The sequence below is a fragment of the Triticum aestivum genome, chromosome 5B (assembly GCF_018294505.1).
Source record: "Triticum aestivum cultivar Chinese Spring chromosome 5B, IWGSC CS RefSeq v2.1, whole genome shotgun sequence".
Classification (NCBI taxonomy): Eukaryota; Viridiplantae; Streptophyta; class Magnoliopsida; order Poales; family Poaceae; genus Triticum; species Triticum aestivum.
This window is the reverse complement of record NC_057807.1, coordinates 575,573,449-575,597,016: the sequence shown is the minus strand read 5'-3', so window position 1 is coordinate 575,597,016 and position 23,568 is coordinate 575,573,449. Positions and strand designations below refer to the sequence as shown.

Sequence of the window (23,568 nt, the reverse complement as noted above, 5' to 3'; positions counted from 1 at the left end):
TTCTTTGAATTTTGAAGCCAGACTCAGGTACTGCTGCAATATCAACCACCGCGGCGACATGTGCCTCGGCCATAACCACGAAACTACGTTTAAAGTAGGGTGTACTGTTCTCTCCGGTGGGTTGTCGAGCTCTGAGTACTCTTCCTAGTTATTCCTGGACAAATACGTCCATCCACATGACATCTGTACTATCATGGCCAGTTTCGACGTAGTACGTGTTTCCAAAGAACTATCATTATGTCGTATTAACAAATCTGACTTTCTTTCTTTTTCATATTGTGCAGGATTCAGATTTATGACGAGGACACAAGCAAATTTATAGCATCCGTTGTGATGATACAAGAGAAGTAAGCATAGATGCGTATTTTGTTCAATGTGATGATACATGGGAGAGCTCGGCCTATGCTGCCAACTGATCTGCGCGGCGCAGAAGGAGATTTCAAAAGCAGGGCAAGCGAGAGTGACTGTTCTATTGATGGTGAGAGGGAGGGCTTGGCAAGAGAGATTGAGGGAGCTCTACTACCTCGATCTTGGCATAGAACCTGATGGCATCATGCCCAAATAAGATTCTTCTATGTTCCAACTCTGGCACTCGTTGGTCTTTTACTATCAGAGCTTACAAAATCTTAGATGCTGCCTACAAAAGGCTGAGACATAATATTTTGATTGCAGATTGTATATTCTTCACTAATATGCAAAGACTAAGTGAGAGACACAATGTTTTGATTGCAGTCTTGCAGACAATATCTTGTTCAACAAGTAGATGCCTTCATATGCATGTATATCCTGACTGGATTGTAAGCCATTATCGAAATTTACTGGTATTGAAACAGAAGGGCATATGCTCTTAATCTCCCTTTAATCTCAAAATCTACCAGTAGGTTATAACATAAATCTTAGAGATTTTAATGATATGTATTGACCTGCAAGTCTTAACTTTTAATGATATTTTTTAGTACATTGTTCACCTTTTAGTCAACTTCCTTATGGATGTATTTCAAATACAACTTTCCATGTAGTCAACCTTAAATATTAATTTATTGGAACCATTTAGATTAATTACAAGAAGTAGTCATTATATTTCTACATAGGTTGAAGTGAAGCAAATAAACAAGGGTTATTTAAATCTATGCCCCTTGTCACTTAGTTGTGCTCACTTTTCCCCATTCGTTAACTTTTTACTCACTTTTCCCCATGACTCAAAAATTTTGCCTTCACATTTTCCTCACTTTTGCCCCTGAAAAGTTGCTCAAAACCAAGGCAAAATGAGCGAGTGGGGAAAACTGAGCACAACTAAGGAATTGAGGGCATAGATGGAATAATCTCAATAAACAATTATCCTGTTTAATTCATGTAAAGTTCATATTTGTCATTACTAATGGAGGTGGCACCTTCAAACATGAGAAATTATGCAGTATATCCATTTTATTTTGTATCTAGCATTGGTGCTTACAGTGTAGGTTTTTTTGGGGTCTTATGTGGATGTATGATTTATTGCAGTATAGTAAACATAACTGGATGTGTGATTTATATTCACTTTTCTTCCTTCATGCTTTCCGTTTCTTCTCTCTCTCTCTGTGTGTGTGTGTGTGTGTTTGTGTTATGCTAGATGGCTCATCCTCATCGTTTGGATTTCTCAAATTGATGCCTTATTTTGTATCTCTTAGTTCAGGGACACACCTATTTTGAAGTACAACAGGTGAATTTAATTTTGAGAAATATCAAGAAAAAATAATACACGCTCCTGAGTTTACCCATGCAATTTAGGGTGCGTTTGGAAGCCAAAGTATTTTTGTGGTTTTTTAGAAATACTGTGGTTTTTGAGAAAACTTTGGTATTCAATACTTTGAGTCGTTTGGATGAAAAAAATACTGCAGTTCGACAAACCATGGTATCTCTAAAACTGTGGTAATTTTGTTGTATATAAAAAAGAGGCCATGCCCTCTTTTTTTAAAACCAAGAAAGTGCTGGTTGCTTGGTCTCTCTTGTGTCCAACTTCTGGCCATCAACCAGTGATGCATAAATCGATAGCTAGCTGGACGTACACATACACGAGCTGCAAACGTCGACCTTCAGTGCATGTGTTATCACGGTCTTTGATGGATCACAAGAGATAACTGTACTACATATCCTAGCATCTAGGAGAACATGCTCGTGCAAGGTTGAGTACAAAGCTGATCCCTGAGTGTAGCTGAATATGCATGCAACAACGTAACAGTCGATGCAAATCAAAGAAATCTGAGAAAAACAGTCACTTGCCAAACACCTCGGCAGTTTTATCAAAACTGAGAAAAACTATGACTTTTAGAAACTGAAGTATTTATTGCCCATGTATTGAAATACTTAGGTTTTGGAATACCATGGTTTTGAAAAGACGTCGTTGCCAAACTAGGCCGCATTATTTAAAACCTACAATGTCCATTTCCTCTAATTATTTCACAGATCTTACGTTAGTATCTTAGGCTCTGGCTTGAGGTTCGTGTTGGTATGTGGAACAAATTGGTTGCCAACCTGGGATATGAGGAAAATTGCTTTTGTAGACAGGACCAGTGAGATGGATGGCTTATTTACTGATTTTGTGCTTTGATCTGCTTTGGATTTCCTCCCCTGACTTGCTCTTCCTGTGTAGCTCAAAGCTGCATCGATCGGTTCGTTTGCTTGCTTCCTTTGCTTGGCTCAGGGAGGAGAAGGTCAGGACTAGCGACAAGAACCTAAGGGTCTTGCGTCACGGCCTTTGCCCAGAAGGCGAAGAACCAAAACTAAATTCTTTGTTTTTAACTTCCAAAAAATTACATGGTACATAACTATTATTAGACTTTAGATCTCAACCATTGTAATATAGATCAATTGATCTTTGCCAAGCTTTTTTTGATATGTATACTACAAATCTATTTTCCAATCTAAGTACACAAAGTTTTCTTTTAAAGAGCTGAGTAAGTTATAAGAAAGAAGCAGGAGTCTGACTTCTCTTTTTGGTATTGAACATAATCACATGTGTTTTGATTGGACTCTTCCTTAGGGTCTTCTTTTTTTATTTGGGTTCTTTTTTTAGTCTACCATAAGATGGTTACCGAAAACCTTGTGGTTGTCGTATTACGCAGCTAAGTTTTTTAATAGAAAGGCATTGATCTATCTGTAATTTTTTCAGAATGATATGTGACATGTTAAACTATTTATACATGGTAATATTTATAAGTAACGCTACCTTTTTAAATTTCATATGTTAATATGTGAAATTTATGGTTCAGATATTTTAATCTATGTGGTCAAACGTGATGGCTTGTTTGCCTTTTGTTTGAAGTATTTAACACTCCAAATATATGACATGTTAAACTATTTGCTCCGTATGTAGTCCGCGTTAGAATCTCGAAAAAGACTTATATTTAGGAATGGAGGGAGTAGATAGCACCTGTATAAAAACGCTTTCAGGTGTTATCTATCATTTGTGATGCAGTGCAAAACTGTTGTATATTCTTAAACCACTTTATTTTTTTTGTGCATCAGATGAGTCAGTATAGGTCATTGAATTACATTTTTTTATCTAAATACATTGCAATTAAAGTGGAATTCAATTTTTCTACACACCTGAAATTTGACATGCATTATGTTTATATACGCAATAAGTAAGTTTTTAAAAAGCCCGTGCCAATTGAGTAAGTCTTATTGGCGGGGAAAATAGGCTATGTGTGTGTGTTAGAGAGAGAGGGAGAGAGAGTGAGAAAGAGGGAGGGGGGGGGAGTGTGTGTGAGGATTTGATGGTAAAAAGGTCGCCAATGTCGTAATATTGAACTCTTAAAGTTAATGTGGCCCCGTTGCAATGCACGGGCGTTCTTCTAGTTTAGTTAAGAAGAGGGTAGAGCCTTGTATTACAAGGCCGTGAGGCCCACCCACAATGAGCGTGGAATTACTCTCCCGATACAATGTTTCCTAACTTTTTTTGCATCTGCCGAGACCCAAAGCTTGGTCCAGTCTTTGATGGCCTTGAGCAAGATGGTCGCCGACTTGCCCTAGTGTCGGAACACATGAGCATCTCTCTCGTTTCAAATGATCCAACTAACGAGCATTGTGAGCGACGCCATTGCTTTACGGTTGAGGATGTTGTTGCTGGAAGATTGACCCACCAATCTTTGTTGGAGCTCCCAAGGCGCCAAGAGGAGGTGTCAAAGTTTTCTAAGTGTAGCCATTCGTTAGCCAGGTTCGAAAGACGGAGGTTTTCTTGGCACTTGAAGAAGAGGTGCGGCCCGAATTCATGATTTCTCTTGTAAAGAGGGCAAAGACCGCAATTTGGCCACCCATGCTTGGCCAAGTAGTTGTTGGTCCAAAATTTATCTTGATGGACCAACCAAGCAAATAATTTGACTTTGGACGAAGCACACCTTCCAAACCGTGTGATCCATAGGTGAGTACAAGGTTCCCATAAATTGCGCATAGTAAGCGGTGGCCACCACGTATTCACCAAGATGGAAATCGTCGACGCCGATCTGAGGGCCATAGCCACTTAAACGATGCTCCTCATGACGCACACGGTGGAGGAAGAGGGTGTCGTCATCGATGCTCCGACTGTGCTTCCCTTGCCTTGCCCCAAAGCAAGGGGAGAAAACCCTCCTGGGGGGGGGGGGGTTTAAAAAACCTGGCGACCACGACCGCCGTCTTCGGCGGGCTTTCCTCCGCCGATGCACCCCAAATGATTACCTCCGAAGCAGGAGCCGCATTGACTGGTGGGTCAATGGCCACTGCTTGCGGCTCTCTGCAGATGGGGGACGACACCTAGATTGCCGACATCAGGTCAATGCCGGACCGGGCGAGACAGACCACCCACCGGTCTTGGATGGCGTTGCTGCTGATGAGGATGGGGGTGGATGATAGCACAACTCTGAGTCTGTAATCAGAGATCACGAAGGGATGATGCGAGAGAGATGTGTAAATGGGAGTGGGAGGTGACTTGAAAGGGGGGGAATTATGAGCCTGGGTCGCGAAAAACGGTCGATTCGGTCGTCCCCCCTTCCTGCCAGACCCGGAATTGCTTTAAGTTTCGCGTGGGTCAAAAAACAGATGCAACTCACCCAACCAAACGTCCTATTTTTGCATCGCACTAGTCTAAGGTCCAGTTAGAATGGATGCAGCCTATTAAACACGCTACTAGTGATACAGTAGATGACGTTACAATTTGATTTGTCACCGAGCAAGTGACACCGACCCTGTTGGTAAACCTGGGCATTCATCGGGCCGGGCTTTGTAAAGCCCGACCTCAAAATCTCAAGCCTAAGCCCGAGCCCAGCCCGGCACGAAACACATGAAGAGTGCCTTTTAATTAAAATAATGTTTTTAGGATATTTAAAAAAATAATTACACATATTTCTTTTTTTAGGGGGAATTACACATATTTCTTATATAAAATAATGATCTATGCCCTGTTCGGGCTTATTTTCGGGCTTTGGGGCCGGCCTTTGGACAGAAAAGCTGAGCCCAGCTTGGATTTCGGGCTTTTGGGCCGGGCTGACCATGCGCGGGTCTGTTGTCATGGCACGCGCAACGGCCGAAGGAAGCCAAGATACACCGCCCGGCTGCCGGACGCAAGCAGGAGTTGACGAACGCACAGCGGTAGCTATGGACCAAAAGCCACCGCGTCCCCCTCGTCTCTATCTATCTATCTATCTCGGGACGTCCACATCCAAAAGCTAGCGGCGCCGACCGTGCGTGCGTGCGCGCGCATATATACGACAGGTGATGTGGCCATCGAGGCAGTGATCGCTAGGCACGAAGCCGGCCTTGGCATAACCGCAAGCGAGCGCGTCGTCATGGAGGAGAGCACCGAGGCCTCGCCCAGCACCGCGTCGACCGCTCCGCCTATGGTACCACACAATCCCACGCGCACTCACTGTATGAACTCGGCCCGCGCGCGGCCGCGCTCGCTGACGCTCAAGGCTGACACGTTTGCTGCGTGCGGCGTCGTATCGCAGCAGGCCTGGCCTACGTCCCGCCCACGGCGATGGACGCCATGAGGAGGACGCAGGCGGAGAACTCCAGGAACGTGGTGGCCCGCGCGCTCGACGTGTGCAGGCAGAAGCAGGCGAGCGTCACGGCGGCGGTGGTGGAGGGCGACGCCAAGGATGCGATCTGCCAGGCCGTGGAGGACATGCGCGCCGACTTGCTCGTCCTCGGCAGCCGCGGCCTGGGCATGATCAAGAGGTACGTACCAGTTGCCAGAGCCAGAGGTACACACCTGAGCATCTTCGACAGTAGATTTTGATTCAGAATCTGACCCTGTGCGCGTGGTATTGGCAGGGCGTTTTTGGGCAGCGTGAGCGACTACCTCGCCCATCACGCGCGCTGCCCCGTTCTCATCGTCAAGCCGCCCAACAAAGCCCGCCATGAGTGAGGCTCTCCCTCTACTTCTGTCAACTAGCACTAGCTCTGAACTTCTGTTTTTGTAATAATGTCTCAAGTGACTCGTGTTTACCTGTTGAGGTGAATACACGTATGGATTTTTTTAAAGCAAGGTTATTATGGCAGGAAAATGATAAAAAGAAAAAAAATACCATTTAGTTAAATGGTCTGAGGTCTGCAGACCTAAAGACATGGATGGGTTGGGGATTCAAAACCTTGCCCACATGAATAAAGCCTTACTCTACAAGTGGTGGTGGAAAATTTATAACACAGAAGGGCTATGGCAAGAGATTATCTTGAAAAAATACCAGGGAAATAAAACACTGGGTAATATTTCTGCTAAACAAGGAGACTCTCAATTTTGAAGGGAGCTATTGAAACACAGAGATCATTTTACTCTCTGTGTAGTAAATTCATAGTAGGAAATGGGGAAAACGTAAGATTCTGAGAGGATTAGTGGATTGTATTTGCACCTTTGAGTAAAAACTTCCCTAGGTTGTATAATATTTGTTTTGATAAGAAGAAAACGGTCAAGGAGATCATTGAAGGGGGGATTGACAACATGCATTTTAGAAGAACTTTGACAGGGTCGCAAGGGAATTATGGGAACACTTAAAAGAAGTATGTAGCTCGATGGTCCTGAGTGAGAACAAAGATAAGGTGAAGTGGACACTGACTAAAAAAGGGGTCTGTACTGTAAAGTCATTCTATACACACTTGATAAAAAATGGGATCAAATACCTGTTGGGGAACGTTGCAGAAAATTAAATTTTTTCCTACGGTTTCACCAAGATCCATCTATGAGTTCATCTAAGCAACGAGTCTAGGGAGAGAGTTTGCATCTACATACCACTTGTAGATCGCGTGCGGAAGCTTGCAAGGTGATGATGTAGTCGTACTCGACGTGATTCAAATCACCGATGACCTGCGCCGAACGGACGGCACCTCCGCGTTCAACACACGTACGGAACAGCCACGTCTCCTCCTTCTTGATCCAGCAAGGAAGGGAGGAGAGGTTGAGGGAGATGGCACCAGCAGCAGCACGACGGCGTGGTGTTGGTGGAGCTGCAGTACTCCGGCAGAGCTTCGCTAAGCGCTATGGAGTTGGAGGAGGTGTTGGGGAGGGAGAAGGAGGCAACCAAAGGCCAGGGCACAAGGTATGAAGTCCCTCCTCTCCCCCCGCTATATATAGGGGTGCCAAGGGGGGTGGCCGGCCCTAGGAGATCAAATCTCCTAGGGGGTGCGGCGGCCAAGGGGGGATTCCCTCCCCCCCAAGGCACCTAGGAGGTGCCTTCCACTAGTAGGACTCCTCCCCCTTGGAAACCCTAGGCGCATGGGCCTTGTGGGGCTGGTGCCCTTGGCCCATGTAGGCCAAGGCGCACCCCCTACAGCCCATGTGGCCCCCGGGGATGGGTGGCCCCACCCGGTGGGCCCCCGGGACCCCTCCGGTGGTCCCGGTACAATACCGATAACCCCGAAACTTGTCCCGATGCCCGAAACAGGACTTCCCATATATAAATCTTTACCTCCGGACCATTCCGGAACTCCTCGTGACGTCCGGGATCTCATCCGGGACTCCGAAAAACATTCGGGTTACTGCATATACATATCCCTACAACCCTAGCGTGACTGAACCTTAAGTGTGTAGACCCTACGGGTTCGGGAGACATGTAGACATGACCGAGACTCTCTTAGTCAATAACCATCAGCGGGATCTGGATACCCATGATGGCTCCCACATGCTCCTCGATGTTGTCATCGGATGAACCACTATGTCGAGGATTCGATCAAACCCTGTATACAATTCCCTTTGCCAATCGGTACGTTACTTGCCCGAGACTTGATCGTCGGTATCCCAATACCTTGTTCAGTCTCGTTACCGGCAAGTCACTTTACTCGTACCGTAATGCATGATCCCGTGTCCAACACTTTGGTCACTTTGAGCTCATTATGATGATGCATTACCGAGTGGGCCCAGAGATACCTCTCCGTCATACGGAGTGACAAATCCCAGTCTCGATCCGTGTCAACCCAACAGCTACTTTCGGAGATACCTGTAATGCACCTTTATAGTCACCCAGTTACGTTGTGACGTTTGGCACACCCAAGGCATTCTTACGGTATCCGGGAGTTACACGATCTCATGGTCGAAGGAAGAGATACTTGACACTTGCAAAGCTCTAGCAAAACGAACTACACGATCTTTTATGCTATGCTTAGGATTGGGTCTTGTCCATCACATCATTCTCCTAATGATGTGATCCCGTTATCAATGACATCCAATGTCCATAGTCAGGAAACCATGACTATCTGTTGATCACAACGGGCTGGTCAACTAGAGGCTTACCAGGGACATAGTGTGGTCTAAGTATTCACACGTGTATTACGATTTCCGGATAATACAGTTATAGCATGAATACAAGACAATTATCATGAACAATGAAATATAATAATACTTTTATTATTGCCTCTAGGGCATATTTCCAACAGTCTCCCACTTGCACTAGAGTCACTAATCTAGTTACATTGTGATGAATCGAACACCCATAGAGTTCTGGTGTTGATCATGTTTTGCACGCGAGAGAGGTTTAGTCAGCGGATCTGCGACATTCAGATCCGTGTGTACTTTGCAAATCTCTATGTCTCCATCTTGAACATTTTCACGGATGGAGTTGAAACGACGCTTGATGTGCCTGGTCTTCTTGTGAAACCTGGGCTCCTTTGCGAGGGCAATAGCTCCAGTGTTGTCACAGAAGAGTTTGATCGGCCCCGACGCATTGGGTATGACTCCTAGGTCGGTGATGAACTCCTTCACCCAAATCGCTTCATGTGCTGCCTCCGAGGCTGCCATGTACTCCGCTTCACACGTAGATCCCGCCACGACGCTCTGCTTGCAGCTGCACCAGCTTACTGCTCCACCATTCAACATATACACGTATCCGGTTTGTGACTTAGAGTCATCCGGATCTGAGTCAAAGCTAGCGTCGACGTAACCCTTTACGACGAGCTCTTCGTCTCCTCCATAAACGAGAAACATGTCCTTTGTCCTTTTCAGGTACTTCAGGATATTCTTGACCGCTGTCCAGTGTTCCTTGCCGGGATTACTTTGGTATCTTGCTACCAAACTTACGGCAAGGTTTACATCGGGTCTGGTACACAGCATGGCATACATAATAGATCCTATGGCTGAAGCATAGGGGATGACACTCATCTCTTCTTTATCTTTTGCCGTGGTCGGTGACTGAGCTGAGCTCAGTCTCATACCTTGTAACATAGGCAAGAACCCCTTCTTGGACTGATCCATTCTGAATCTCTTCAAAATCTTATCAAGGTATGTACTTTGTGAAAGACCTATGAGGCGTCTCGATCTATCTCTATAGATCTTGATGCCTAATATATAAGCAGCTTCTCCAAGGTCCTTCATTGAAAAACACTTATTCAAGTAGGCCTTAATGCTGTCCAGAAATTCTATATTATTTCCCATCAGGAGTATGTCATCTACATATAATATGAGAAATGCTACAGAGCTCCCACTCACTTTCTTGTAAACGCAGGCTTCTCCATAAGTTTGCATAAACCCAAACGCTTTGATCATCTCATCAAAGCGAATGTTCCAACTCCGAGATGCTTGCACCAGTCCATAAATGGATCGCTGGAGCTTGCATACTTTGTTAGCGTTCTGAGGATCGACAAAACCTTCCGGCTGCATCATATACAGTTCTTCCTTAAGATGCCCGTTAAGGAATGCTGTTTTGACGTCCATCTGCCATATCTCATAATCATAGTATGCGGCAATTGCTAACATGATTCGGACGGACTTTAGCTTCGCTACGGGAGAGAATGTCTCGTCGTAGTCAATCCCTTGAACCTGTCGATAACCCTTAGCGACAAGTCGAGCTTTATAGATGGTAACATTACCATCCGCGTCCGTCTTCTTCTTAAAGATCCATTTGTTTTCTATCGCTCGCCGATCATCGGGCAAGTCTGTCAAAGTCCATACTTTGTTTTCATACATGGATTCTATCTCGGATTTCATGGCTTCAAGCCATTTGTTGGAATCCGGGCCCGTCATTGCTTCTTCATAGTTCGAAGGTTCATTGTTGTCTAACAACATGATTTCCAGGACAGGGTTGCCGTACCACTCTGGTGCGGAACGTGTCCTTGTGGACCTACGAAGTTCAGCAGTAACTTGATCCGAAGTACCTTGATCATCATCATGGTTTTCCTCTTCAGTTGGTGTGGGCATCACAGGAATGGTTTCCTGTGCTGCGTCACTATCCCGCTCAAGAGGTAGTACTTCATCGAGTTCTACTTTCCTCCCACTTACTTCTTTCGAGAGAAACTCTTTCTCCAGAAAGCATCCGTTCTTGGCAACAAAGATCTTGCCTTCGGATCTTAAGTAGAAGGTATACCCTATAGTTTCCTTAGGGTATCCTATGAATACGCATTTTTCCGACTTTGGTTCGAGCTTTTCAGGTTGAAGTTTCTTGACATAAGCTTCGCATCCCCAAACTTTTAGAAACGACAGCTTAGGTTTCTTTCCAAACCATAATTCATACGGTGTCGTCTCAACGGATTTAGACGGTGCCCTATTTAAAGTGAATGTAGCTGTCTCTAGAGCGTATCCCCAAAATGATAGCGGTAAATCGGTAAGAGACATCATAGACCGCACCATATCCAATAGAGTGCGATTACGACGTTCGGACACACCGTTTCGCTGAGGTGTTCCAGGCGGCGTGAGCTGTGAAACGATTCCACATTTCTTTAAGTGTGTACCAAATTCGTGACTTAAGTATTCTCCTCCACGATCTGATCGTAAGAATTTTATCTTTCGGTCACGTTGATTCTCCACCTCATTCTGAAATTCCTTGAACTTTTCAAAGGTCTCAGACTTGTGTTTCATTAAGTAGACATACCCATATCTATTCAAGTCATCTGTGAGAGTGAGAACATAACGATATCCTCCGCGAGCCTCAACGCTCATTGGACCGCACACATCGGTATGTATGATTTCCAACAAGTTGGTTGCTCGCTCCATTGTTCCGGAGAACGGAGTCTTGGTCATTTTACCTAAGAGGCAGGGTTCGCACGTGTCAAATGATTCATAATCAAGAGACTCTAAAAGTCCATCAGCATGGAGCTTCTTCATGCGCTTGACACCAATGTGACCAAGGCGGCAGTGCCACAAGTATGTGGGACTATCGTTATCAACTTTAAATCTTTTGGCATCTACACTATGAACATGTGTAATATTACGCTCGAGATTCATTAAGAATAAACCATTGACCATCGGAGCATGACCATAAAATATATCTCTCATATAAATCGAACAACCATTATTCTCAGACTTAAATGAGTAGCCATCTCGTATTAAACGAGATCCAGATACAATGTTCATGCTCAAACTTGGCACTAAATAACAATTATTGAGGTTCAAAACTAATCCCGTAGGTAAATGTAGAGGCAGCGTGCCGACGGCGATCACATCGACTTTGGAACCATTCCCGACGCGCATCGTCACCTCATCCTTTGCCAGTCTCCGTTTATTCCGTAGCTCCTGCTGTGAGTTACAAATATGAGCAACGGCACCGGTATCAAATACCCAGGAGTTACTACGATTACTGGTAAGGTACACATCAATCACATGTATATCAAATATACCTTTGGTGTTGCCGGCCTTCTTATCCGCTAAGTATTTGGGGCAGTTCCGCTTCCAGTGACCCTTCCCCTTGCAATAAAAGCACTCAGTCTCAGGCTTGGGTCCATTCTTTGACTTCTTCCCGGTAACTGGCTTACCAGGCGCGGCAACATCTTTGCCGTCCTTCTTGAAGTTCTTCTTACCCTTGCCCTTCTTGAACTTAGTGGTCTTATTGACCATCAACACTTGATGTTCTTTCTTGATTTCAGCCTCTGCTGACTTCAGCATCGAGAACAATTCAGGAATGGTCTTTTCCATTCCTTGCATGTTGTAGTTCATCACAAAGCTCTTGTAGCTTGGTGGGAGCGACTGGAGGATTCTGTCAATGACCGCCTCATCTGGGAGGTTAATGTTTAGCTGGGTCATACGGTTGTGCAACCCAGACATCTTCAGGATGTGCTCACTGACAGAACTGTTTTCCTCCATCTTACAACTGTAGAACTTGTCGGAGACATCATATCTCTCGACCCGGGCATGAGCTTGAAAAACTAGTTTCAGCTCTTCGAACATCTCATATGCTCCGTGATGCTCAAAACGCTTTTGGAGCCCCGGTTCTAAGCTGTAAAGCATGCCGCACTGAACGAGGGAGTAATCATCAGCGCGAGTTTGCCAAGCATTCATAATGTCTTGGTTCTCTAGGACGGGAGCATCACCTAGCGGTCCTTCTAGGACATATTGTTTCCTGGCAGCTATGAGGATGATCCTCAGGTTCCGGACCCAGTCCGTATAGTTGCTGCCATCATCTTTCAGCTTGGTTTTCTCTAGGAACGCGTTGAAGTTCATGTTGACATTAGCGTTGGCCATTGATCTACAAGACATATTTGCAAAGGTTTTAGACTATGTTCATGATAATAAAGTTCTAATCAAATTATGAACTCCCACTTAGATTAGACATCCCTTTAGTCATCTAAGTGTTACACGATCCGAGTCGACCAGCCCGTGTCCGATCATCACGTGAGACGGACTAGTCATCGTCGGTGAACATTTTCATGTTGATCGTATCTTCCATACGACTCGTGTTCGACCTTTCGGTCTCCGTGTTCCGAGGCCATGTCTGTACATGCTAGGCTCGTCAAGTTAACCCTAAGTGTTTTCGCTGTGTAAAACTGTCTTACACCCGTTGTATGTGAACGTAAGAATCCATCACACCCGATCATCACGTGGTGCTTAGAAACGACGAACTGTAGCAACGGTGCACAGTTAGGGGAGAACACTTCTTGAAATTTTATAAGGGATCATCTTATTTACTACCGTCGTTCTAAGTAAACAAGATGCATAATACATAATAAACATCACATGCAATTATATAGTTGTGACATGATATGGCCAATATCATATAGCTCCATTGATCTTCATCTTCGGGGCTCCATGATCATCTTGTCACCGGCTTGACACCATGATCTCCATCATCATGATCTCCATCATCGTGTCTTCATGAAGTTGTCACGCCAACGACTACTTCTACTTCTATGACTAACGTTTAGCAATAAAGTAAAGTAGTTTACATGACGTTATTCAATGACACGCAGGTCATACAAAAAATAATGACAACTCCTATGGCTCCTGCCGGTTGTCATACTCATCGACATGCAAGTCGTGAATCCTATTACAAAGAACATGATCTCATACATCACAATTCATCATTCATCACAACTTCTGGCCATATCACATCACATGATCAATCGCTGCAAAAACAAGTTAGACGTCCTCTAATTGTTGTTGCATCTTTTACGTGGCTGCAATTGGGTTCTAGCAAGAACGTTTTCTTACCTACGAATCACCACAACGTGATTTTGTCAACTTCTATTTACCCTTCATAAGGGCCCTGTTCATCGATTCCGCTCCAACTAAGGTGGGAGAGACAGACACCCGCCAGCCACCTTATGCAACTTGTGCATGTCAGTCGGTGGAACCGGTCTCACGTAAGCGTACGTGTAAGGTTGGTCCGGGCCGCTTCATCCCACAATACCGTTGAGCAAGAAAAGACTAGTAGAGGCAAGTAAGATGACAAAATCCACGCCCACAACAAAGTTGTGTTCTACTCGTGCAAAGAGAACTACGCATAGACCTAGCTCATGATGCCACTGTTGGGGAACGTTGCAGAAAATTAAAATTTTTCCTACGATTTCACCAAGATCCATCTATGAGTTCATCTAAGCAACGAGTCTAGGGAGAGAGTTTGCATCTACATACCACTTGTAGATCGCGTGCGGAAGCTTGCAAGGTGATGATGTAGTCGTACTCGACGTGATTCAAATCACCGATGACCTGCGCCGAACGGACGGCACCTCCGCGTTCAACACACATACGGAACAGCCACGTCTCCTCCTTCTTGATCCAGCAAGGAAGGGAGGAGAGGTTGAGGGAGATGGCACCAGCAGCAGCACGACGGCGTGGTGTTGGTGGAGCTGCAGTACTCCGGCAGAGCTTCGCTAAGCGCTATGGAGTTGGAGGAGGTGTTGGGGAGGGAGAAGGAGGCAACCAAAGGCCAGGGCACAAGGTATGAAGTCCCTCCTCTCCCCCCACTATATATAGGGGTGCCAAGGGGGGTGGCCGGCCCTAGGAGATCAAATCTCCTAGGGGGTGCGGCGGCCAAGGGGGGATTCCCTCCCCCCCAAGGCACCTAGGAGGTGCCTTCCACTAGTAGGACTCCTCCCCCTTGGAAACCCTAGGCGCATGGGCCTTGTGGGGCTGGTGCCCTTGGCCCATGTAGGCCAAGGCGCACCCCCTACAGCCCATGTGGCCCCCGGGGATGGGTGGCCCCACCCGGTGGGCCCCCGGGACCCCTCCGGTGGTCCCGGTACAATACCGATAACCCCGAAACTTGTCCCGATGCCCGAAACAGGACTTCCCATATATAAATCTTTACCTCCGGACCATTCCGGAACTCCTCGTGACGTCCGGGATCTCATCCGGGACTCCGAAAAACATTCGGGTTACTGCATATACATATCCCTACAACCCTAGCGTGACTGAACCTTAAGTGTGTAGACCCTACGGGTTCGGGAGACATGTAGACATGACCGAGACTCTCTTAGTCAATAACCATCAGCGGGATCTGGATACCCATGATGGCTCCCACATGCTCCTCGATGTTGTCATCGGATGAACCACTATGTCGAGGATTCGATCAAACCCTGTATACAATTCCCTTTGCCAATCGGTACGTTACTTGCCCGAGACTTGATCGTCGGTATCCCAATACCTTGTTCAGTCTCGTTACCGGCAAGTCACTTTACTCGTACCGTAATGCATGATCCCGTGTCCAACACTTTGGTCACTTTGAGCTCATTATGATGATGCATTACCGAGTGGGCCCAGAGATACCTCTCCGTCATACGGAGTGACAAATCCCAGTCTCGATCCGTGTCAACCCAACAGCTACTTTCGGAGATACCTGTAATGCACCTTTATAGTCACCCAGTTACGTTGTGACGTTTGGCACACCCAAGGCATTCTTACGGTATCCGGGAGTTACACGATCTCATGGTCGAAGGAAGAGATACTTGACACTTGCAAAGCTCTAGCAAAACGAACTACACGATCTTTTATGCTATGCTTAGGATTGGGTCTTGTCCATCACATCATTCTCCTAATGATGTGATCCCGTTATCAATGACATCCAATGTCCATAGTCAGGAAACCATGACTATCTGTTGATCACAACGGGCTGGTCAACTAGAGGCTTACCAGGGACATAGTGTGGTCTAAGTATTCACACGTGTATTACGATTTCCGGATAATACAGTTATAGCATGAATACAAGACAATTATCATGAACAATGAAATATAATAATACTTTTATTATTGCCTCTAGGGCATATTTCCAACAATACCCACATCTTTATATGTGGAAAATCAAAATGCCATCTGGAGTCAAGGTCTTTATGTGGCTGGCTCTTAGGAATAACATCCTCACATCTGCTATGTAGGGGGTGGAAAGGAGATGAGAAATGCCCATTTTGTGAGCGTGAAGAAAGTATAAACCATCTCTTTATATCCTGCTCTGTAGCTAGGTATTATGGAATATTTTAAAATGTGCTTTCAGTTTAACTGACATTCCAGATGTCTCGATCTGGTGATGAGAACTTGGGTCAAGACCTTTGGAAGAGAAGAGAGGGGCTTAGTTATGATAGGGATTTCGGCTATATGTTGGACTATTTAGAAACTGAGAAATAGTGTTGTTTTTGAAAATAACAGGGTGAATGATCCCTGCATACCTGTTAATCTGTTGCTTCAAAAATTTACATGATTGGAACATTTTGCAGAAAAACCCCACAAGAAGTGACATGATGAAGGCAGGAGTGAAGCAGGTTGGTGAAGTGGCTGAAGAAGTGTTTAGAGCAGCACATGGGTGGCGCCTGGAGACTAGAAGAATCATGGGATGACCAAAAAGTTCAAGTCTTTCCCAGGACCGTGCTGCTGCGACAGATGCTTAAAGAGGCTTCAAGATCATCATGTTCTCTGCTTCTCCTTCTATCTTCTGGTTTCTCCTTGGGGAGCAATAAATTTCTGTATGATAAGCAGTTTGTATGCCGCTCTAGATACTTTTATGTCGTTACAACTGTGTTGAAAATTCTGGTGCTGGGACTTGCTGTTGAGCTCAGGCCTTAGATCTCTCCGGGTGTGCTGCTTTGGGGGGGGGGGGGGGTGGCTCCCCCTCTTCCTTAATAGCCAGTGGTTCGCCGGGGAGATAGCTACGGTAGCTCTTGTATTTTCTTTTTCTTTGTTGTAAGACTTGGTGATTTCTGTTAATGGAAATCAGAGAGAGAGAGAGAGAGAGAGCTCTTTTATAAAAAAAAAGTGACTCGTGTCTATTTAAGGATGTGATCCCGTGTAGTGGCATGTATGAAGAAATTAGGGAGTGAACTGTTGTATGGCTGCAAGCGCTTGTTCAAAAGTTTAATCTTGATTAGTGCACTTGTCCCAGTGCAAACGTTGTCATGGACGTAGTGTCCCTTGAAGTACGGTGATGCTGGTGAAAAACAGGTACAGTACATCTCCAAGAGTTCGGTTCACCTAATACATGACCAATACGAGATCTATTTATTGAACAAAAATATTCCAAAGTTCCTATCCATCACATGTAATGAACGGCATGCCATTGCCATGAACAAATTAGTGTTCAGAAGAGATGCCATGATATAACTTCCTTCATGTCCAGAATTTCATACGTACTTCAAAGAGTCAGGGATTTTTAGATATTTTTTGTGCCTTCGAAAAGGATGCGTATGGTCATTTTTGTTAAATTTGATGCAAAGCAACCATCAACAAATTGAGTACAAGACTTGAATAACTACGAGAGACACATGATATGAAATCAGCACCTTCGACTAAGTCGACTTCTTCGGCAATAACGCCTTCAAGAAGGGATATCCGCCCTCGCGCCATTATCACCATATCCAAGCAGATACAACAAGGATAAGGATTTTCATCATGATTGTGGAGACCAACCAATGAAGGACACTACGACAACAAGTAGACAACACCTTCAACAAGGTAACACGCAGTTTGCTGCCGCAGAACCTAAACAATGAAGGTCAGAACAAGAGTTTTTACCCTAGGGAGGAAGTTGTACTCCAATCACCGCCTTGAAAATGGATCTTTCACTAGTTTCGTCAGCCAACACTCCAGGTTAGACATTAAGCAACGATCGTCAGGAGGCCACTCATGATGGAAGCGCGAAACTGACTAACACCACTTCACACCGTTGTGAACCGACCAACATCGGATGTTGCCGCTGACATCCTAAAAGCTTGACTTATTGCAAAGTGTTTTTGACAAGTTCAATGAGTTGACTACGATGAAATAATTAATCACAACGTAGCAATGCTTGAGCTAATTTGGGTTATTCTAGCAATCGTTGGATATTTCAACTTTGATATATGGTAGATGGGCGTCAAAACAAACTTTTCTAAACGGAATACTAAATATGAACGTGTATATGGTACATCACAAGGGTTTGTCGATCCAAGGGATGCTTGAATAATGTGCAAAACTTCAGAGATCCATTTTATGCAAGCACAAAGGAACTGGAATCTTCATCTCGATGAAATGGTCAAAGAGTTTGATTTCATCAAGAATGGCGAAGATCCTTGTGTTTGCAAGAAATTAAATGGGAGTCCAATAACATTTCTTATACTTTATGGGGAAACCATATTGTTAATTGTAAATGATGTAAATTTCTTGACATGAATTAGAACATCAATAAAAATAATTTTTCAAAGAAGGACTTGGCTAGACAACATGTATACTAGGCATAAATATCAATAGAGATAGATCATAGCGTCTAATAGGGCGAAGCCAAAATACATATTGACAAAATATTAAAGTGGTTTAGTATGAAAAACACAAAGAGGTTCTAACTAAGGTCACACGAAAAATGTTTCAGGAAAAACCCAGTACCCTAAGACGGTTGATGAGCAAGAACACATGAGTGAGATTCCATACACTCTGCGTTTGGATTTATCATGTACTCCATGGTATGTACATAACCATATATGCCATATGCTCCAAAGAATTGCGAGCAAGATACCGGAGTGATTAATGTGTTGATCATGGGCCAATAGTGAAAAAATCCTTAAATATCTAACTAGGGCTAAGGACATGTTTCACATATATGGAGGTGATGAAAAGTTATTTGCAAAGGCTTACATCGATGCAAAATCGTTGTAAGTGGTTACATCGATGCAATCTTTATCATTGATCCAGTTGATTTTCATTTTCAGTCGGGATTTGTGAATACAGTGAACGGTGGCACAGTAACCTGGAATTGCTCCAAGTAGAACACTCTGGCGGATTCTACAACAAAGGCAAAGTATATTGCCGCTTTGGAAGCGACGATGGAGGGTATGGGTGGGTATTTGGATCAAAGAGTTCTTGAACTTGGTAGGGTTCCAAGTATGTTGGAGCCAGTGAAACACTATTGAGGATAGTGCCGCCATAGCCCATGCTAAGGAACCAAGGTCCTACCAGCTATTCAAACATATATGAAGCAAACTCCACATAATTTGTGAATTTTGTGGAACATGGAGACATATAAAGATGTGCAATATACACACGGACTTGAATGTGTCAGATGTTAGGAAACACAGTAGAAAAAAAAATTGTCCTACGGATACTCCCGAATCACTATGAAGATGCATACAAGGTTCGATCGGATCATTACCAATTTCAGTTGCAGCGGAAGAAGAGTTGGCGTAGATTGTTGATAAAGCCCCTTGAACCGTTCACGAAACATTCGAAGTGCGGACAAGAGGCACTTGAGTGAGTGCCTCGTGGAATTCTTGGATTTCTTTCCAGGCCTCTGTTAGGTTGTGAATGGTGGGACGGTGACACACACGGCGTAATGTGTGCGAACAACATGTTCAATGGGCTATACCCCTTCATTTTTAAGTGGGCTTCTGCGGGAAGCACCTCTCCCCTAGTTCTCATTGTGAAGAAAAGAGCGGTGAAAATAAGTTAAGCCCCCATCCCAAAACTAAGCTGCTAGAAGCCTCAAAAGAATCGGCCCTTAGAATTTCATGGTAAAATTTTCACGGCTAGTAGCAACCTGTCACTGAACAGGAATGGGTTTAGTAGCACAGTATATGCGTGCAATAGATAAAACAATAAAAAAGTAAATGTTAACTGTTCTATGCGACACTGATAAACAAAACATTTGCTAAAACAAACTGATAAACAAAGCAAGTGACGCCGAACACTGTTGACATGGCAATGATAAACAGAGCATTCGTGATCTCCATTGGTTTTGACGCGGCCCTTGATACTGTCAAATAATTGTTCGATGTTGTTATGAAAAGAAATCCTCCTACGAGGTATCCAAGTTGTAGGTTTTCGGGTTTATACCTAAAAAAGGACCCTCTTAGTCGGCGAACATTCGCCGTGGAGGATGATAATCATGAACGCTTTCATGACAGTTTCAGTTGTAGAGTTGACAGTTTCTTCAGACTAGCATAGTAGCAATCTGTGGTAGAGACTAGAGAGGGCAATTTATTGAAAAACTGCTGGTTGCGACTGTGTTCGCTGGCAGTTTCTTCCCGGCGAACGTTGGTTAGTTAGCACTAAAAGAAAAATCTTTACGTTTGCGGTGGCCTGACAAGGCTTCTTCTGGGCACTTGCGCGAATCCCGGGGCAGACCGCTAGCAGGGGACGCGCCAAGCTCAACAGCCCGACGAAGCCAAGATACACCGCCCGACCGCCGGACCGGACGCGAGCGGGGGTTGACGAACGCACGGCGGGAGGCACGGACCAAAAGCCACAGCGCCTCGCTCCCCGTCCATATCCATCTATCTATCTCGTGCCGTCCACATCCAAAAGCTAGCGTGCGGCGCCGACCGCGCGCGCGCGCATATATACACGAACACGGCAGGCGATGTGGTCGATCGAGGCAGTGATCGCCAGGCACGAAGCCGGTCTTGGCATAACCGCAAGCGAGCGCGAGCGCGTCATCATGGAGGAGAGCACCGAGGCCGCGGCGACGGCGAGCGGCGTGGCGCCTGTAGCCGGAGGCGCGGAGGCCGCCCGGGCGGCGGGCGCGACGATGAAGGTGGTGGTGGCGGTGGACGCGAGCGAGGAGAGCCTGCAGGCGCTGTCGTGGGCGCTCGACCACGTCGTCCGGCTCCACCCCGGCGCGTCCGTCGTCGTCGTCCACGCCCAGCACCGCGTCGACCACTTCGCCTACCCCGTCGCCGCCCACGGTACGGTGCACAATCTCGCGCGCGCGCACCAACCGCGTGAACTCCTCCCTGACACACCTTTTTGTGCGTGGCGCGATCGTGCCGTAGCAGGCCTGGCCTACGCCCCGCCCACGGCGTTGGACTCCATGAGGAGGGCGCAGGAGGAGAACTCCCGGAAGGCGGTGGCCCGCGCGCTGGACGTCTGCAGGCAGAAGCAGGCGAGCGCCACGGCGGCGGTGGTGGAGGGCGACCCCAAGGAGGCCATCTGCCAGGCCGTGGAGGACATGCGCGCCGACCTGCTCGTCCTCGGCAGCCGCGGCCTCGGCATGGTCAAGAGGTACGTACGCGCCCATCGCCATGGCCTTCCACATCGAGCTATCACTACCGACTGACGTGAGCGGCTGTGCTAAATCAATCGTGTTTTTGTGACTCTGTGCAGGGCGTTGCTAGGCAGCGTGAGCGACTACCTCGCCCATCACGCGTGTTGCCCCGTTCTCATCGTCAAGCCACCCAACAAGGCGCACCACAAGTGAAGAAGCTCTACACAGGCTACGTTTTTGGCTCGTTTGTCAACTACTCCCTCCGTTCGGAATTACTTGTCGCGGAAATAGATGTATCTAAACGTATTTTAGATCTAGATACATCCATTTTCGAGACAAGTAATTCCGAACGGACGGAGTAGTACTAGTAGCACTGGCTTGTTAGCGACTTGTGCTTCCAATAAAGATGTAGCGATGGAGCTCCCGTGTATAGCCGTGTAGTATGTTCGGTAGGCTCCATCATGTGTATGTAGCATGTTCAGAAGTTCAATCTCAATCGTGTAGTTGTCCCAGGAAAGTGGTAACGTTGTGACGAACCGTGGTGCCCCTTCAAGGCAATGGGGGCTCAAAACAGGTAGATTACAATTGCGAAGAATCTGGTTCACCTAATACGTGAGAGTACACATACACATATGTATCAAACAAAAATGTTACGTGCTAAATTCGTGTTTACCAGACTGAAAGATGCATCATGCGAGAGTATCCATAGGACGAACATCGCTGTCCCATCTCGACAAGCGCCACAGGCAGCCTCCTCAGAAGGCTAAATGGAGGCGCCATCGCTCCGATCCCAGCCACCAAGTCTGTCCACCGGGTCATAGTTCGTGAACAGCCGGAACACATTCCCCAGTTTGTTCGAGTGCTGGGGCTTGAAACCGCAGGGGCGCACGTTTAGGAGCTCCAGCGCGTGGTCCTTCTGAACTTCGCCTGGCAGAAGAAGTTGAAGTCATATGCATTAGAGAACAAACGAATTATTCGGAAAGACAAATTTCGGTACACATTGTTATCTCACAGAACAACACTAGTAATGTTCCCAGCAAAGTTACAATCACGCTTACGAGGCATCACGGGTTCTTAAATTGTAAACTAGTGAGGATTACACATTCTGATGCTAACACACGTAAGTATACGATTGCATACAATTTTTAAGAGAGACCATTTGCATACAAGAAGAGGCACATCATGTAAGGTTTCGAAAGATGAAAATAAACTGCTGAAGTTGTGCTAAAATGCCACAGTACTTGCAAGTTGCAACTACACTCGATCTACCGAGATGTAATACGGACTGTTCAAGCTTTTTTCCCCATGAATACACAAAAGCTTTGTGTATCATTGCATTGATAAAGAGGAGTTTCACATAGGTCGTGTTACAAAGCAAAGTGGGTTTGGTTTGTTGACAACCACACCCCCAGCCTACGAACGCCTATGGCTATTCTCCTGGTACGCCGAATGTTAAAAGTCTTGTGAGAAGTAATAGCATGGATTGTTGATAGTAATAGGTGATACCCGAAATCATACTGTTTTCCATTGATTGCAAAACAAAATCCAACCCGGAAGCACATACAATCGGCACCCCTTTTACAATGCCATGAAGTACTATCAAGCAAGAACAGATGCATCGGATTCTAGTTAGATCCAAGACGACGCTGATCCAAGGGTTCAGTTGACTTGAATTACCTGTGAGTAACAGCAGGAATGAGCCTTCAGGCTGCGCGAGGAAGGAGACCGTCTTGGCAACCTTCTCCAAGCACTCCTGACTCTGCACCAACAACGAATCACCACAATTCAATCAAATCTGGATTTCTGTGCTCAAGAACGAAGTATAAATCAAAGGAGGCAATCTATGGTGGAAAGCATACCAGGTAAGGAGGGTCCGCGACGACGATGCTGAAGGCGTGCTTCATGGCGGGCGGCAGCGCCTCCGGCTGGTTGTAGTCGTAGAAGGCGAAGTCGTCGCCGTACTGCCCGAACCGCTCGTCGTACTCGAGCAGCCGCGCGGGCACATCCGGGCTGCTCTTCCGGAGGTAGGCGTAGAGCGTGGGGCAGGCGACGCAGGCCACGGCGGCACCGGCGCCGCCGGCAGGCAGGCCGGAGGCGAGGCGGGCGACCTCCTCGGCCAGCCCCCGCGCGGTGCCCTCGTCGTACCAGAACTGGCTCAGCCGCCAGTCCTCCGCGACCAGCTCCACCCCTTCTCCTTCCCCCTTTTCCCCTTCGTCCCGCTCCTGCCGTCGCTGCTCCTCCAGGAACTCCCGCAGCGCCCCCGCCGCCGCCGCGCTCAGCTGCGGCCGCTCGTCGTCGTCTTCCTCCTCCTCCTCCCCGGCCTCCCGCCCCGGTCTCCCCTCCTCCTCCGCGCCGCCCGCCATAGTTTTCTCTGCTCTCTTGCCGAGCTGGAGAGGAGGCGGCGCGCCAGGGAAGCTCTCACGGAGCAAACACAGTCGGCTCAGGGCCGGTTTCTGGGCCTCGGTGGACGCGGGCCGAGACGTCT

At 46.3% G+C, this 23,568-nt stretch overlaps 3 protein-coding genes across 5 annotated transcripts; 2 read left to right on the top strand and 1 right to left on the bottom strand.

The window, feature by feature from the left end:
* Window positions 1–5,673: 5,673 nt before the first annotated feature.
* LOC123116983 (universal stress protein A-like protein) lies at window positions 5,674–16,661 on the top strand. 2 transcript variants are annotated; one of them, XM_044537844.1, is made up of 5 exons: window positions 5,674–5,852; window positions 5,961–6,189; window positions 6,286–6,375; window positions 16,018–16,064; window positions 16,354–16,661. In XM_044537844.1, exons 2-5 carry the CDS (start codon window positions 5,990–5,992, stop codon window positions 16,371–16,373), a joined length of 357 nt encoding a protein of 118 aa, XP_044393779.1. In that variant the 5' UTR covers window positions 5,674–5,852; window positions 5,961–5,989; the 3' UTR covers window positions 16,374–16,661. The 2 variants fall into 2 exon arrangements, with proteins under 2 accessions (XP_044393779.1, XP_044393780.1); XM_044537845.1 differs by lacking the exon at window positions 16,018–16,064 and having other exon boundaries at window positions 5,675–5,852.
* Window positions 16,662–20,233: 3,572 nt separating this feature from the next.
* On the top strand, window positions 20,234–21,595 carry LOC123113331 (universal stress protein A-like protein). Of its 2 annotated transcripts, none has more exons than XM_044534543.1 (3): window positions 20,234–20,784; window positions 20,872–21,100; window positions 21,203–21,595. In XM_044534543.1, the coding sequence occupies exons 1-3, from the start codon at window positions 20,460–20,462 to the stop codon at window positions 21,294–21,296; spliced, it is 648 nt and encodes a 215-aa protein (XP_044390478.1). In that variant the 5' UTR covers window positions 20,234–20,459; the 3' UTR covers window positions 21,297–21,595. The 2 variants fall into 2 exon arrangements, with proteins under 2 accessions (XP_044390478.1, XP_044390479.1); XM_044534544.1 differs by having other exon boundaries at window positions 20,246–20,784; window positions 20,875–21,100.
* Window positions 21,596–21,658: 63 nt separating this feature from the next.
* LOC123113330 (EEF1A lysine methyltransferase 1) lies at window positions 21,659–23,478 on the bottom strand. The gene is made up of 3 exons (XM_044534542.1): window positions 22,943–23,478; window positions 22,761–22,842; window positions 21,659–22,010 (listed from the first exon to the last, which is right to left on the bottom strand). Exons 1-3 carry the CDS (start codon window positions 23,444–23,446, stop codon window positions 21,847–21,849), a joined length of 750 nt encoding a protein of 249 aa, XP_044390477.1. The 5' UTR covers window positions 23,447–23,478; the 3' UTR covers window positions 21,659–21,846.
* Between the last annotated feature and the right edge of the window lie 90 nt (window positions 23,479–23,568).

Coding starts and splice junctions, on each gene's coding strand:
- LOC123116983 (XM_044537844.1), top strand. CDS start 5,990: ATGGACGCCATGAGGAGGACGCAGGCGGAGAACTCCAGGAACGTGGTG. Junction 6,190..6,285: donor GGCCTGGGCATGATCAAGAG/GTACGTACCAGT, acceptor TGGTATTGGCAG/GGCGTTTTTGGGCAGCGTGA. Junction 16,065..16,353: donor ATTTTGTGAGCGTGAAGAAA/GTATAAACCATC, acceptor AACATTTTGCAG/AAAAACCCCACAAGAAGTGA.
- LOC123113331 (XM_044534543.1), top strand. CDS start 20,460: ATGTGGTCGATCGAGGCAGTGATCGCCAGGCACGAAGCCGGTCTTGGC. Junction 20,785..20,871: donor CTACCCCGTCGCCGCCCACG/GTACGGTGCACA, acceptor ATCGTGCCGTAG/CAGGCCTGGCCTACGCCCCG. Junction 21,101..21,202: donor GGCCTCGGCATGGTCAAGAG/GTACGTACGCGC, acceptor GACTCTGTGCAG/GGCGTTGCTAGGCAGCGTGA.
- LOC123113330 (XM_044534542.1), bottom strand. CDS start 23,446: ATGGCGGGCGGCGCGGAGGAGGAGGGGAGACCGGGGCGGGAGGCCGGG. Junction 22,843..22,942: donor TCGCGGACCCTCCTTACCTG/GTATGCTTTCCA, acceptor TTGTTGGTGCAG/AGTCAGGAGTGCTTGGAGAA. Junction 22,011..22,760: donor ATTCCTGCTGTTACTCACAG/GTAATTCAAGTC, acceptor TTCTTCTGCCAG/GCGAAGTTCAGAAGGACCAC.